We start from the raw sequence: 17,602 nt of genomic DNA on the forward strand, positions 1-17,602 counted from the left end.
TCCAAGGCCTGGAAGAGACTGACAACACGCCGTCAAAACACCGGGGTCTCCGTCACAAATGAATACCTCGTGAGACAACCAAAATACTCTAGAATTTTCGTACTTTACAACGATGAATACGAACCTGCCGTTTCACAAAGTTCGGTCATTTTCGTTATCACTCGTATTTTTTCGGAGCCCCGATGGGATAAGAAAAATATCCACGTGTATTGTTTGCCAAACTTCCATGCGAGCAGAGTCTCTTTCGTTATTCCTAAATAAGCCGGGAAGAGGAAAAAAGACTCTGCCAGCCGGCTCGAAATTTCGTATTGAGTATCTGTTAAAAATTGAAACGTATTCGGTGTCAGTCATGCGTGACCAGTAACCACAAAACCACAAAACGAAAACAAACAGTCGGGATATTTTCGAACGACTCGGACAAACACACGACAATCAACGAATCATTTCATCGGAAACTAAAGATAATTCATACTCTTAAAATGCCATTTCATTTTTTACTGCACGAACATCAACACTTTTAAGAAACTGCTTAAGACATTTTTATTTCAAGAGGCTTACTTGCAGTAGTTATATACATAATGTGCATTTCTGCATGATTTTTTATCTTTTAATTAGTTGGCGCGTGAGATCACCTTACAAGTGTATACATATACCTTTTTCTTTTCTATACATTTTTATCGTATCCTTGTAGATACCTATCTTTATTTTTGTATTTGACTTTCTTTTTTCTCAAGTTGCGTTCGCGCTATAGGGTAATATATATAAAGATACAAAAATGTAATATATTATTATTATTATTATTATTATTATTATTATTATTATTATTATTATTATTATTATTATTATTATTATTGAAAAATTTATGCGTTTCTGTCAGACTAGTTTGTGTAACCAACACACGAAGGAAATACTTTTGAGAATTAAATTGCCAAACTGTTGTAAATTTCAAAATATTAATGACGCTGGCGATTGATCACGTGCAAAAATAAAAAAATACGTTTGACAAGTCGAAACTGGACTGACTCATCCATTTCTTTGGATGAGCGGCAAATCAACGAACGTCGAGGCGGCTGGCAAGTTTCAACGTTTGAATTTCATTTGTCAAGGGCAACTTGCTTCGTTTCCAAGAGTAACTTTTCAGGGCCTTGACGTCATGAGCGACGAAGCTCGCCGAAATCAACAATGGTAACGGTTAAATCAAATTAACGCCAAGTGACGTCAAAACGCGAAAAGAAGCCCTTGACAACATGGTAACTTCAACGCTGAAACTTTGTCACCAAACTTCCCTAGTGCCGTACTCAACTGAGAAATGTAGTATCTCCACGGAGCAAGATAAAGTGTTTTTCTTTCAAAGAAACATTGCTGGTTATCACGGTGCTGCCAAACTAAACCTACATGCCTCAACACGTTGATTACCTTTGAACACAGCGTGGACTAACTTGAAATGATAAAAGGTTATAACCGGTTAACTAGCGCATAGATCACTCCCAGTGTTTTGGCCCTATGCGTGCAAAACTTCAAAAATATCCGCAAATGTTTAAACAACACGCGGATCACCTTCAAAGTTGTAACTATTTCTCCTTTCTGAAAAGTCTTGTCAGTTTGTACCAATCGTGTCCAGAAAGTGAAATACAAGTGGCAGAAAAGTAAAATAGGAATGATTGACACTTTCGTCATATGAACAAAAAATGATAAGTCCAGACGAACATAAGACTTAACGGTGAAAGTGACTAACTACTATTCATTTTCATATTAAAAATAATCACGGAACACACGTGCTACAATGCACCATCAGTTTTGTGGACATTCACTAAACTTTCTTGCTTGATGCCCAAGCGGTAAAGATCAGCCTCTTTAATGCCAACGTATCCATACATGTTTAACATCACAGTATCTTTTAGATGGGATATCATCAAATTTTCTAGGTGGATTAAGCAAGGCAGCTAGTGTATCTGGCTCTTGAAACTTACGGAGGACAATAAAATTAATGTTCTATAAGGAAACACGATGCAGTTGTCTGGGATATTTATAAAGAGATTAAAGTGGTTAAAAAAATACCCGACGCCTTCAAAAAAAAGACAGTAGTGATATTTTTGACTTACTTTGATTTATCTGATTTATGAGAACCCTCTGTTGATTCTAAGTATTCTTTGACGTATTCTGTGGATAGAATTGACACAAAGGTAAAAAAAAGGGGCGAAAAGCTCGAAATTCAGTGTTTGCGAGAAGATTTCGAAATCTGCTTTTAAATTGAATGGTGGAGGCAACATTGAAATCCAAGCATTTCTACAAATGTGTGTGATCGCGCTTTTTGCCGCACACGTGTTTGCAAACTTCATACAGACTTCCACGAATATTTTTTAGCAAATCTATATCGCTCATTTGGCAAATAAAATGTCTTCTGACTCTGACTCCTGACCCTGTTATTGACAAGACTAATTACAAAAATAATCTCCCGCTAAGATCAAAAGTTTGAACGCAGACAATCTCACTTTGTCGCGTGACCTGCCCTTTGCGTGATGAATGCCTGTAAGCTTCATGTTCCCTTAAGAAACCGTTTTTCCACATTATATTCACTGCTTTATAAACAATTCTTTTGAAATCTTGCCAACCACAGAACTGAAGAACCTTTGTTTCGACAGCCAATAGATCTCTAGATCTGAATGGCACATTTATGACAATTGGTGACGTAACGGTGAGTATCGCCATATAAATGTATCTCACCTTTATCGAGTTCCTCTTTGCTGTTCTACTCTGTAGAAAGCTTTTTCCGCTCAACTGCTCATAAGTTAACTCTAAGTATCCCAAGAAAGTGCTGAGGCGCTTAAGTGCCCTACACTCAAAATTAATCCTTAATCTTTGTTTGTTCAGCGCCAACGTTAAGGCAGCGGTGCTGCTCTAAGAAAACGCGGTTTTGCTTTACAGCGGTTGTCCTAAAAAGTGCAGGACGAGTAGGAAACTCCAGAAGATTTATTTATTGCCCGCCACTCAAGATCGAGTTTTGTAATTTAGCATGGTTCCATACCGTCTCTCTCCTCTTGCAATTGTCGAATTTGATCCTTGGTTTTCTTGATTTTATAATTCAAGTACTCGACTCGCTGCCTTTGTTTCTACAAAAACAAAAAGACTTTCATCAGCCGAGATATGCATGAGGGCCTTCCAGGCGGTTTCCCTCGCTCTCTTTCAGAATTTTCTCGTGTTCCCTTGTTTCCGAAAATACTTTCAAACTTGTTCTCAGCTAAATATGCTGAAATTGCAGTCAGGCATTTGCATAATTACTATAAGAAATTTTGGACACTGACTTTTTTGATCGTCAAACGACGTTCACTAAAAACTTGATAAAGACGTTGACCATGCCATTATACAGGGTTCTCCTTATTAGGTGGTAACCTGTAAAATTTACCGCTTTTAAGAGCACTTATTACCGCCTGCAAACGCTCAGAAGTCGCTTATCCGTTGCAGAACGTCCAACATTAAAAAAATGCTTTACCGGTTTGAAAAGGTCCCTTACCAGTTGTGCTGAAAACTACATGTAGGGAGAACCCTGATTATAGTTGACAAGGCAGCTGACTATCACAAGAGACTTTTCCTGGAGGCTTGGCATTCAAAGAGAGATCAGAATACGGGGAATGAACATATAGAAATCCCGGACATTTATGTTTCAATTGCGTAATGTCCCTCGCCTCGCACAGAGATCACGTGTACTTATAAAAGAAAAAAGAAAGGAACTTTATTTAAGTGTCTAGTCGCTCTAGCGTTGGAGCACTAATTGGGGACACTGTAAATTGAAATTAACAATTAACACAAATCAAGTCAAATGTTGGTTTTTGAGGAGAGGGGAAACCGGAGTACCCGGAAAAAACCTCTCGGTGCAGAGTAGAGAACCAACAAATTCAACCCACATATGACGCCGGATCTGGGAATCGAACCCGGGTCACATTGGTGGGAGGCGAGTGCTCTCACCACTGCGCCATCCCTGCACCCCCACATACGCAAATATGAACCGTTGAAGAAGGTGTCGCTTTTTTGTCAAATTCAAACCGAGAATGACCGAAGGCTTTCGGTCGAAACGTCTTTATCTAGTTTTTAGAGAACGTCGTTTGACCTTCAAAAAAGTCACTGTCGAAAATTTCCTATAGTAATTGTTCTCAGCTTTTTGATCCATAAAATGGTTTATGATCCCCTGTTCCCTAAGATATTTTGTCTTTGCTCCCTTGTTCCCCAAAAGCCCTGGAAAACCCTCACAAGTTCACAGTGCAGTTACAGGTGGACACTCGTGTGATAAGTTTTTCTGCCATGGTAATGAAAAATCTTTTTCCCGCGCCATAAACTCCACAAAGTTTACGTTGAGCCCCTCTCTCAAACAGAAACAGACCACAGACACCACCAATGGTTCCATGTGTATATTACCTCAGAGTCGATGATCTGCCCATCTACTTCATCTGTGCTTCCTTTTTCATGAGAGCTCAAAGTACCATCCAGCTAAAAAGATCACATATTTTAATGTTTGCATTAAGAGTTCCTAAATGAGGCAATGTCACGGTAAAATGATGTAATTTCATGACACTCAAAATGCCCAAAAAGTGGAATGAAACATTGCGATAACCACTTCAAACTGTTGAACAACATAAAAGAAACTAAAGCAAAAGGAAAGAGACGCATGGATAAACACAAACGATTGAAACAGATTGCATTTGAGTGATCTTGTGGAAAAAAGTCGGCCCAACGTTAATCAAGTTTATAGCAATTTATCGCCTGGATAAAAGGTCGTTTTTGCTCCGAATCATCTTGTATGTGACAAAACGATAATTTTATCAGTAGAGGAATTCCACATTACCATGATTTTCGCGTTTAAACTCGTGATTAACCAAAGATCTCCCCGAAACACCCTAAAATAACGTGACATAGCCCCTTTAACAAAGAGTGATTCATCATATTCTCCAACAGTTCTCATAAAATACCGGTTCAACGCTCTACCACTCGAGCTATCAAGGCAACTACATGGGGGTTCATAAGTCATTATGTAAGTTCGTTACAATCCCGGAAAGGATTGTGCCTCAATGAAACGACTAAACATTTAATTGATGTTACTTTTGAACTACGCAAAGAAGCATGTTGAGATTTTGAACGTCGCTCCTACAGACCTAAATTAAGCATTAACGAGAACAAAATCTGAAAAAATCAGATTTGAAACCATGGCCTCGGTGCAGCGTTTGACTGATCGAGCTATCAAGAAAACTGGGAAATGGTCATTTAATGATTTAGAAAGAAGAATCGCTGTCACCACTGTGACAGTAAAAGACGCGACTTATGATTATGGAGCCTAACACTGCTTCAATGTAATAGGCCATTTCCGAGTTCATATCTGCCTCCTCTTCAAAGCGAGTCTAAGTGCAAAGTTTTTCTTATGAAAATTAGTTTTCATTCATATGTAAAGTGGAACTAATTACCATCACAAAAACTACGCACTTAGACTCGCTTTGAAGAGGAGGCAGACGAACTCGGAAATGGCCTATTGCTCCATGGTACAACCTGTACTACCTGGTTTTTTTCCTAATGAACGTTCTTCGCACTACAAACATCTATGTCCACATTTACATAGATCAAAAGATCTTAATTTTTTTTGTACATACAGAATCCACATCTGCAGAATCGTCTGCCTCGTTTAATGACAACCCTGTTCCGCTTCTTCCTCGAGGTAGCTGGTCTGGCATGCTAACAATGCTGGGTCCCCTGGGGCGGACACCGCTGTCACTTTCGGCACGGTTACGATTGTCAGCAGACTGCGCCTCGTGAGTCTTGCTGCGGCGTCTGCCAAGCCTAATGAAATTTCATCCCAATTTTAATTCTAACCTCACTCGCAAAATTACCTTTTTAAAATTATTTTTGGCTCCATGAAACTTTCAGGCGTTTTCACCAAACATCGCAGTTATTACTGCTTAGGAGCTATTGTAGGTTGCTGAAGTGAATGTTAGCCCCCCACCCCCATCCCCCATAAAACACATATATTTCTACCTACTGAGGACCGCTACGGCAACGACAATGACACAAAACAATGATATCATTGGTCAAAAGAGGAAAAATAATCATGTTGCCGTGCGGCACGAATTTTGGCGCATATTTTCGCGGCACTCTGCTTAAGAACGGCGTGAAATCACCAAATTTGAGGTTTTGAGGACAACGCGAGCGTAAAAAGATGAAACATTCATTCTCTATTTTCACTCTGAAACCGCTCGTACCAATTTATTTTTAGGATACTTTGGAATAATCGCGAAAGACTTACGATATTGCAAAGTAATATTTTGAGGTGACGTTTTTCTCAGGTGGGGCAGCCCCCTCTAATTGCCCCTCTATCTCTAACGAAGGATCAGGGGCACGTTTCACGAAAGTCCCGAAACTTTACGGGTGTCACAATTCCCTTTGTCTTTCAAGAACGGAGAGGTTTTAAGTCGTCTAACTCCACAGACATGTTTCTTTTTAGTTAGCTTGAAAACGTGTTAAAAGATCGGCTTTCCAAAACAAGCGGTTGGCAATTTCACAAATAGTTTTTCGGTCCCGAAAAGTTTTCGGGACTTTCGAGAAACGGGCCCCAGGTGACTTGCGTGTCAACCGGCAAAGGTAAAAACATTATTATTTATTTATTTATTTATTTATTTATTTACTTAATTATTTATTTATTTATTTATTTCCTTACGATGATGGCATCGCCCTTTCACGTATTTCAGCCAGCACTTGAGAAAATTGTTTCTTGTGTTTATCTATTGGCACACTTCCTTGATTTCTTCCGCTATCTTCAGCCTACATGTAGACAGAGAACCCGAGCAAGCATTATTACAAGATAGTTGTATGAAATACAATTAAATTAAAGGTCATCTTAAAGTAGAAGATGATTTCCTACAAAAATAATAAATATTTTGTTTAAAATCAATTTAATGTCCCACCTATAATACTGCTGCCTCTGCTTTACAAAAAGAATATTATTAAATTAATGTGGTATTAAATTATTATTGCATTAATTCACCATACAACAATTAAATTATTATGGCATTAATTTATTAACTCAATGACGTTTGATTTAATTTAATTTCTCGCCAGCCTATACTATTTGCAACTTAGAATATTTCATATTCATTAATGATGTGATTTAAACACGAAGACGCACTACAAGAGGGGTGGCTTGACTCGCAATGATTTGCAAGCCTATACTATTTGCAATTTAGAATATTTTATATTCATTTTAATATGGTGTGATTTAAACACGAAGACGCACTATAAAAGGGGTGGCTTGACAAGCACTGCTTTTGTTCGAATTCATTCAAGAACGACTGATTAATTATCTAAGATGGTAATTAACAAACAGAAACAGATCGAGACAGAAGCCCTAAACCAAATTTCTAGCACAAGAAAAAGGGACTGGGATTAATAAAAAAAAAAAAAGGATGACAGATAACATTTATAACATATTACAGACACATTGCCATAAGGGGCTTTTTTTTATTGCACAAATTATCACAGAGCTCAGCTGCATCCATGGTTGATTGATAAGTCATTTGCATATGCCTATTAGGCACCATAAATTTTATAGTGCGTCCTCGTGTTTAAGCTAGTGTTAAGGCTGTTATTAGACCAGTCTTCTATGCCTATTAGCATCACAAAAATGGTAAAGACGTGACAACAAAACCTATAACCAGCCTTAATGCTCCTGATACAAATTGATACATGGGTTTATTTTTCTAAGGAAACTGTGGCGCTACGGTGGTGGAGAATGATTAGTAATAGTAATAGGACTGAGTGAAGTACAATTCAGGGAGTAATCGGGCAAGTAATTTAAAAAACATTTGACAGAATACGGTGATCAAATGGCTTTAAATCTGCTGAGCTTTTCTTAGTTTTTTTCATAGTTCTGGTTAAAGTTAAACAATTTGAGTACAACTTAAGGATGGTGCCTACTATTGTTATTGCGCATATGTTCTGCGCATCTCGTGATACTCGGATTCCCTATCGGTGATGCTTACTAATACAGGGATATTTTTACGCGGTTTGAAACTATCCGGAAAAAGTAGATCTTAGTAAGTACTCTTGGTATCCAAAAAGAAAATCGTGGGTAACCATGCATTTTTGAGAGATAATTAAGCTTCAATTTGCGAAAGAATGCCATACATTGCTTTGTATTTTAAAGCTTTTTACAAATATTGTTCATGAATTATCTTTGAAAAATCCATGGTTACCCCCAATTTTCTTTTTGGATTCCAATAACACTTGTTAAGATCTACCTTTCCTGCATAATCACACACAGGGGCAAAAATATCTTTAATTAGTAGGCACCGTCCCTAAGTGCACGCAAGATGAGGTGCATGTTAATGCTGAAATCAGGGCTGTTGATAACCAATCAGATTCAAGAATTTTGGGATAATTACAATTAACACAGAAATGGGTTTATCAACTGCGTTGATGTGGTAAACTGACCACCGAAACGAAATTTGGCAGCTGACATCTTTGAATTTGATGTGATGAAGGGCTTATGCTCAACTGGGTTGATATGGTAAATTATTTACCATATCAACCAAGTTGATCAACTCATTTCATAGTTAACAGAGGGGACTGGTTTTGAAGCTCGGCAAACATCAAAGGAGCAAACAAAGAGGCCAAGATTTAGGTTGGAAAGTCCATGACCATGCACAATCTTTTGTTTTGCACTCACATACTACGCATGAATTACGCAACCAACATGTCTTTATTGGTTAGTTCCTGGCAGTACGGAGTAAACAACTATTGTGTTTTGTGCACGGTCAAGGCCAAAAACGAGAACAAAAACCTACAACAAAGAAATTTTCATAACCATTTGCCTCTTAACTATGCTCATTTCTATGATTCTGACAGCCTTCATGCTTTACCTCTGAATCTTCTTTTCCACTGTGTGTTCCATGATTCTCTTTATTCCTCCCAAGTACATGAAGCAATTGGAGACCTACAGAATGTTGCAAAAAGGAAACAACTGAATTCCTGTATGTCAATATGTACACTACACATTATGCATTGACATGCATGCATTACTGCATTGACATGCAGACATTATGCATTGACATACATTATACATGTATACGTTAACAGAATGAGTGCTACATAATACATCAAACAAGATGCCTTAAAGGGGCTAGGTCAAGCTATTTTAGGTAATTTTGTTTAATTTTGTTAATTATGAGCTCTAAACGTCAAATTGGCAGAGCAAGAGTCTTTCATTTGCAAAATCACGGCCACATAACAACTGAGAATGCTTTTCCAGCTGTATAAATGACATTTTGATATACATGTAGACTGATATAAATTGGAAAAAAGGTGGGCCGACGTTTTTCAAATTTACCCAAATTCAATCCATTTCAATCCTCTTCAGTTTTGTCCCTCCACGTCCCTTCTTGGCTTCCCTGTGTTTTGTTAGAGTTCTTCTATAGTTTTGAACAGTTATTTTGATATTTTAGTTAATTCTATGTCCATTCGATCAGTGCTGAAATTGCCGAAAATTGCGTGACCTAGCCCCTTTAATAGCATTTATGCATTCTCACCTGTACATACATGTACGTGTATGAAGATCACAGACTGGATTAACCAAATCAAAATTAAGATTTGACTGCAAAAGCTGACAATCTAGTATTACGTAACCTTTCAGTACTTAGGAAATCATCCCTCCAAAATCATTAATTCACAGTATTTATTTTCTTATGCCACACAGCTTCATACTTATGTCATGGTCAGTTTTCAGTGAATCGATGATCGAACCGAGACTTCTAATTGAGACTCGAAAGAGACTGTCAACTTTTAATTAATACTTTTGCACGGGACTGTCCTGTAACAGAAACAAAAAGTATTATCTGAAAGCGCAGCTGCATAAACAAGGCAATTTGACTTTATTTGGGTGCTGATGTCATACACAGACCAAAATTTGAAATGTAACAATCTTCTAAATAGTTTGTGGTTCTTTCTATATCTCTATTTACGTTATCATAATCCAGGATATGCTATATGCTACATAAGGCTTTAAATACATGTACGCTCAAAACACTGGTCAGTTTTTGCAACTGTATTTCCCTCTGTATCTATAAATCCCTCTGTAACAATTCAACAAAAATACATTTGAGCTCTTTTCTCAACTGCAGAACATGCTGTCAACCATACATTATGTCCTGTACATTTCTTACTGTCTCTTTTTTTTGTCGTTTATTTGTTTTAATTGTTTGAAAATCTTGAGAATTCAAAGCTTTGCATCTTCAGTAGTATACTGCAGGCAGGCATTACATAAAACATCTTACCAAATGACTTGGTGCCTCGAGGAGAGGAAGGAGAGCGGGAACCAGCTGCCGGTGGGGGAGACGTGTCCAATGACGATAACGACGTAGCACTACCGTTTAGTGATCTGGGTGCCTTGTGAGCCAGTTGCACACGAAGCCCTGCATGACAGAAAATAATGATTTATTAGGGGACATGGTTTTTGCGTGGTTGTAAGAGGACTAATAAGATGCATTCTCTAAAACCCAAAAATATCAGGACAGTTCGATGACTATCCACATGACTGCGTGAATTTGAAGGAAATCTGCATACAGTACATTGTACAGTATTTGAGCCACAATTATAATTACTTTGTTTAATTAAGTGTCAATGGATTTAGCACAAGAGTACTAATTGGGGACACTAATGAAATTAACTCAGATCAAATCAAATATTGGTTTTTGAGGAGAGGGGAAAACCGGAGTACCCGGAGAAAAACCTCTTGGAGCTCAGAGCAGAGAACCAACAACCTCAACCCACATATGACGCTGAGTCTGGGAATTGACCCCAGGCCACATTGGTGGGAGGCGAGTACCCTCACCACTGCGCTATCCCTGCACCCCTCAAATAACAACACTTTATTTGCACTTTCAGTTGCTGGTTACAGTTTTTATAAAATTTGATTCTTGCACATGTATTATAAATATATTTTTAACACAAAAGAAAAGACATATGAAACAATTAAAAGTGAGGCTTATTTAACAATAATAATATTGTTATTCACCGGAGTGGCAGGGCTCGAAATTGCGACCAATACAGTCACATTTGCGACTAAATTTTTCCCTTTGCGACTAAAATATCTGGAGAAGTCGCAAATTTGCGACTTGTTGTCATCTTCGCTCTTTCGAAACAAATAAATTTAGTAAATGCAAAATTATTTTGTTTCTCGCCGTAAATTTTCTCTGAAGATAGCGTAATTGTCGAGTAATTTACAAAACTTTGGTTTTATCAACGGAGTTGATAATGTATATTGGCCACCGTACACCACCGAGCGTTAGCCGTGTCGAGTAATTTAGCTGCAACGTTACGTGCACAGCTCCATTCCTTCGATCATTCGCCATTTTCAGCGGTTTCTTTACACACAAGTATTGCGGGCTCATATTTTTTGCTAAACCACTTACAACACAATGTAGCGCGGCCATTTTGCGACTAAAATTTGCGAAATTGCGACTAAATTTTCGTATCTTATCGCAAAATGCGACTGGATTTTTTCGTTAATTTCGAGCCCTGAGTGGTACTATACACTTAATATACAATGTAATTGGTCCTGAGGGAAACAGTTACTGTAGTTCTGTTTTCCAGAGAGTCCTGATGTTTCCCTCGACGAAGGACTCAAGGGAAACTATAAATTACTAGTTTCCTGCGAGACATTACGTGCTTTGTTATACATTTAGACTTTTCCGTCAACAATGGCAGCAAAACATCCAGAGTGGGCAACAACTGCAGAATTGTATCCCAGTCGGGATACATTTGAATTTGATCAGGGACATTTGACCAAGAATCAACCAATCAACGTGCTTGTTTTGATGAGTGACATTCTACTATAGGTATATACAGCTGTAACAATGGTTGATGTTTACCGAGATGAGAATCGGTGAGGTAAATATCCACCACTTTGACCGACACTGAGGTGAATAACTCATTGTTTAAGTACTGTAGGTATATACGACACAAGCTATTAAAATAAAAAGTGAATCTACAGAGAGATGTTAAGTACTTAGTTACTAATCACCTCCAAGTTAGCCAATTAGTGTGTGCAGAGAGCACTATATTCGCTTGTGTGGTATACACTAAATTTGCGCATTAAGTCTAATACATGTAGAACCGGATGGTTGTCAAGTTAGCCTCTGGACATTTACTTTAAGTCCGAATCATAACAACAGAAGTGGAGGGATACCTTTACAATAGCATAAAAAATGTCAACTGATTCAGATAGGTCTGTTCTTTTTTTTGTTAAACCAGTCTGCAGCCCAGAAATCAAACAGAAATGGAAATTTGGTTACTACATAATTATGCGACCAATTTGGTAAAGGCAAAAGAAGTAGCTAAAAGCCCATATGGCAAGTGAATTTTTTTTAATTCCAACATATTTATCTCATTTTTTTTATGTCAAAATCAAATCACATGTTTCTTGTGTGTTTTCCTGAACGTATGACATAAATCCTTTGTTCATCCAGAAGAGGGAAACATTGACTATGGTGAATTTGGAAAAAAATTGCAGTACATTATTTTGAATCTTTTCAACCATCAACTAAGAAGTGGTGACACATTCAAATTGCATATTAATTTTTTTTTTTATGTGTGCCTCAGATGATATGATGATTCAGATTATAAAATAAGAAATATTAGGTCGTGGGAGCGTTAATAATTAAGCTTAATTCTATTATGTAATGCCACATGAATTACTCATGTTCATTAAAAGTTGTTGTGCCACGGTTGTTATGCTAATTGCGATGTATGAAGATCATAAAAATTTTAAATATCAAACCTACACATTGACATTTAATCTACATCTTAATTCTTAAATTATAAAAATCAGATAATTACTCAACTATATGTAGCAATAAAACTACAAGGGTACATATACCCTGTGTAGCAAATCACATTTAAATTAAGGTGCATTATTTGACACAGTCCACCACAGAAAAACCTCCACTTTTTTTTAGAAAAAACACTACATGTACATGTAGATACTGACAGCTAAAACAGATTGAGAACTATTCATTAGATTGTGGAAAGATGATAACATTTAAATACTTATATTCTATATACAAGGCTAAAAGTTAAAAAATTAAAATATTCAAACCAAACGTTTTCGGGTGTTTGCCATCATTACTCACCCTGATGATGGCAAACAGCCGAAAACGTTTGGTTTGAATATTTTAATTTTTTAACTTTGAGCCTTGTATATAGAATATATTCTACTAAGCGAACATTATGGACATTTAAATACTTTTTATTATTCTTTCTGATACATGTACTGGACAAATATAATTAGCCAATTCATTTTTTCTGTTGCATTACTGTAGCAGGAAATTGTGTACAACACCAAGAAATGGTAATCTGGATGCACATTGATCAACATGCATGCATCGATCTAAGCCAAGATGTACCCTAAACTAGTAAATCTACTGCAGTCTTTGCATTGCATTTCTTGTATATGCAGACTGCTAATATGATATCATGTCTTGATACCAGTCATTCAAAACAAAGCAATATTGTAATGTAAATTATATGGTAATTATCTAAATATTCAGATCAAAGTAACTATGATCTCAGAGGTGATTCCTGCATGCATGCAAACAAAATGAACTAATGTATGTAAGAACAAAAATGAAATTTCCAAACCTTATAACTATCAAAAATATTTTTTTCTTTTTCATGAAAACCATGCTGTGCAGCTGTTTTCAGTGAATATTAGTAACACCTAAAGTTCTGTTTGTGCCACACTTACCATGTTGATTTACCCAACCAATGATGTTTCCGATGCAAAATGGTGGATACAATTAATTAACTTGGCATCATAGAGCGATTTTCAATTGAGTGTCGTAAAACCAAAACCAAAGTAATTACTTTGGCCAATCATAAAGGACGGAGACAATCCAGCAAACCAATCAAAACTCGAAGTAATTACACGTCGCCGGCACAAAGCGCGGGAAAATGTGCACGCGCGAGCCACGATTGGTTTTGGTTTCACTTCTGATTGGTTGAAAAAGTGGCGCGAGAACTTTGAACCACTCACTGAGTGAAGTAATTATAAACCAAAGTAATTATCTAATTACTTTCGACACTCGATTGAAAACCGCTCTATTTTACCAACAACACATGAAATTGGAGAAACATATAAATATATATTTTTTTCTTTTTCATGTCAACTCAGTTAAAATGTACAATATATGCAAGCAGCTGATAAATTCCAGACGAAGTTATCTTATCAAATGTGCTGTAGCAGTGTAGGAGAGTGAAATGTAATTACTTTGAAGGCAACAGTGAACTAATCCTGACTCCCAGAAAAACAGCTCACTGTATAACTGTTGGGAATAATATCATTAATGCCACAGGAAAATGACAACTATATTATCACTTACAATTTCATTGTGTTGGGAGAGAGTTTGCTAAAAAAAACGGACGAAAAGCAGTCGAAAACCAAATTACGAGTCAGAGAATTAATCGAGAAAGGTTAGTTAGTTATCAAGGAATGATAAAAAATTTTCAAGTGCAGAAATCATTAACTATCGCCGAAAAAAGAGTAATTCAGTTTAGTTTTGAGGGCAGCCATGCAGAACAACTCGGCGTTATACTAAGAAATCGTGGGAGCTTAACTATAAGCTTCTACATGCTTGTACTGTTATGATGCAAGAAATAATCCCATACAGGAAATATTCGCGATAATACATAAACTTAACATGATATAAGCTTGTCGACGTCTCGGCAGACATTGCATAATTTCAGTGCCTTGCTTGCGAGTATAATCAGCCAGAACGCTTGAAAAGGAATGATATTTTCAAACTTTGTATTGTTACCTCAAATCGACGACCCCGATCGAGTAATTATAAGTTCTCAGCTTCCATGGACGAGCGAACATCGAGTTCAATTCAAACATGGACGCGCTAGATGGGCATGAACTTCTCTTCGACTGAAATCATCCACGCAATTTACAAAAATAAACTTTCAAGGCGAATTATTTGCGGCGCCAATTCTTTGCTAGCTCAATACATGAATTAATAATTACCTGTGACGAAAGAACTATCCAATTATATACTTAGCTGACTCCATTCCCAATTTTACAACTGCCATGTTCAAAATGACGAGGACGTTTTAATATTCAAGCACACAGTCTTAAATCTTGACAGCAATGTCATAATATCACGTATCGGGAATGCTCAGTAACCATTGGGCCAAAAGAGAGCGCTCGTATTGAAAAAGGTTAAATCGGCAAAATCCGTGCCTACGTTGTTCACATGATTAATAATTATTAAACTGGTTGAAAAAACGACTTGATCTCCACATTAAATCTCTGTTAAAAAAACATATCGATTCATTTCCCTAATTCAACCCGTGATAAAACTCAATAACTAAATAATGGTAATTTTAGCACAAGGTTAAAGACTTTTAGCAATCAGTAATATTAAAATGATCTAAAGTAAAATAAAGGAGGACGTTTCTGCTTAATTAGCTAACCTCGAACGTATCTCGGAGATGGAGGTACTTTCGACATCGCTGTTACATCACACAACACAGAGATTTTCTCGTCCAATACAGCGTTTCTACAGTTCCTTTTCTCGACCAAGGCAAATCACCGTTGAAGAACAGAGTTATCATAGCATAAATTTCACGTTTTCAGAGACCTAATATCCTGTTCTTTTCGCAAAGAAAAAAGGTATAACAATTTTTAACTGTTTATTCTCACTTTCCCACAATGCAGCGCGGTATAGTTAAACTCGAATGGCGCAGTATTTATTCGCTTATTTATTTTCGAGATCACGTCTTTCACATTGGTTTAAATGTAATTTTTTCCCTCAAGGACTTTTCTTTTTTTCCGCCTTTCCTTTAGGGGCTCGGCCGGTTTCTCGAAAGTCCTAAGACTTTACGGGCCATTTTCGGGTATCAAAATTTCCTTTGTATCTCAAGAACGGAGAGGACTTAAGTCGTCAAACTTCACAGCCATTTTTATTTTTGTTGCCTTGAAAACAGGTTAAAAGATCGGCTTTCTAAAACAAGGGGTTAGCAGTTTCACAAATAGCTTTTCCGTCCCGAAGAGTTTTCGGGACTTTCGAGAAACCCCAGGTCCGATAATTACGTGGCGTGACACCATTTCCTGTGACGATCGAACTGGGGTCATTTTTCATACCCTAGCATATTTTTCCTACAAATTTGACAGAACGACTTGTCGCTTAGCTTATTTGTCGCATTTCGTGTCTGCACGTCCGTTAAAAAGGACTGAACAAATTTGCCGCTTTCTCAACATCACCTGCCTTAATTACTTAGAGAAACGATACGTATCATCATCCTACACGAAGTGCCGTTAAACAACAAATTCCGTGTCGGTTTTGTTTTTTTTGTAGAGGAAAAAAAAGTTATTTGTACCAGTTTGCGTATCATTTGATGAGTCCTGATATTGAAAGAATGCGCGCTCCATCGCTTGCAAAGTCAAATGTTATCAATTTTTCTTCAATAATTTGTTTCAAGAATTGGTTTTATGTATAAACCTGTTGTTGTTGTTGTTGTTGTTGCATGTTGTCAGTGTTGTTGTTAGATCCTTCTGGGACATGGGGGGAGACCCGCTTGGGTTTGAATGAATCCCGCCTGGATCTCGAAATTTTGACCCCATTTAAAAATAATTTGCATTTAGACTGATAGATCGTTCTAGAACTGTTTATTTTCTTGCGCTGAAAACTCTATATCACACAACATATTTATCTTGCACTTGAATTTGAAACGCATACGTGGAGAAACAATCTTTAAGAAAATTCCCCAGGAGCAATTTCAAATGGTCGCAGATCATTTGTTATTTTTCGTAAGTCCAACATATTACGACTCCTTTTAGGAAACGTCTCAGGAGCGGAAATCAGGAAGATAGAAGCTCAAAGACAAAATCCCATTTGGCGGCAGATACCATAAAGATATATTATAGAAAACGTTAAACCTCCCCCACCTTTCCCCGGATTCCGTCTTTCCTAACTGGTTATTCAAGTCTTCGTTCAGTTATTATTACTAAAGCGAGGCTTTTGTAGCTCACAAAATGTTACCTGTTTTTTGGCGTCGACGTTGGAAAGTGCTGGCTGTATTTTCATCTGTTAGAGAGTGTGATCTTTGTCTCACCAAGGGAGCCGATCGCCTGCGCGAGGTTGGCGAACAAGAAGAGACCAAAATAGACACGGGCTCAGATCTGATGCGGCTCTTGTCCGCCATGCAATCGTTAAATTTCGTTGAAACAGAATTTGCTTTTTCTTACCAAAACATAACCTCTTGGTTAGAAGTGTTAAAATGTCTTTCCGCTTGAAACTTAACTTTGTTTATCTTTCTCTGCAAATGACAGTTGATTGCTTCGGTCCTTGACTTTCAGTCTTCTCATTTGCATTAATTTATTAAAGCCGGTATGCAAATGTTGTCGTCGGATTAGTTATTGCTAAAAAAAGAGTTTTTGCTAGTCCAAGTTGATGCCAAAACTTTTCCCAAATTTTGAAATAGTCCAACAAACTTTGCTCTGCGTTCCCTTGTGTCCCTTGTTGAAATATCGGTTTCCTTCTGCAAACACCGTCACAAATCCAATATGTATATA

The 17,602-nt window shown here is 37.3% G+C and overlaps 1 protein-coding gene across 7 annotated transcripts in view; it reads right to left on the reverse strand.

Moving 5' to 3' along the window:
* LOC138003606 (transmembrane and coiled-coil domains protein 1-like) overlaps positions 1-17,372 on the reverse strand; it is a 38,247-nt gene extending 20,875 nt beyond the window's left edge. The window contains exons 1-9 of one of the 7 annotated variants that reach the window (XM_068849756.1): positions 17,276-17,298; positions 17,070-17,158; positions 10,305-10,442; positions 8,895-8,968; positions 6,695-6,798; positions 5,634-5,820; positions 4,411-4,482; positions 3,026-3,110; positions 2,103-2,160 (exon numbers count right to left, since the gene is read on the reverse strand). In XM_068849756.1, the coding sequence (XP_068705857.1) occupies positions 2,103-2,160; positions 3,026-3,110; positions 4,411-4,482; positions 5,634-5,820; positions 6,695-6,798; positions 8,895-8,968; positions 10,305-10,442; positions 17,070-17,158; positions 17,276-17,283 (815 nt within the window). In that variant the 5' untranslated portion in view covers positions 17,284-17,298. The other 6 variants (XM_068849754.1, XM_068849759.1, XM_068849758.1 and 3 more) reach the window with 6 other exon arrangements.
* Between the last annotated feature and the right edge of the window lie 230 nt (positions 17,373-17,602).

Source organism: Montipora foliosa, chromosome 5, assembly GCF_036669935.1.
Source record: "Montipora foliosa isolate CH-2021 chromosome 5, ASM3666993v2, whole genome shotgun sequence".
Classification (NCBI taxonomy): domain Eukaryota; kingdom Metazoa; phylum Cnidaria; class Anthozoa; order Scleractinia; family Acroporidae; genus Montipora; species Montipora foliosa.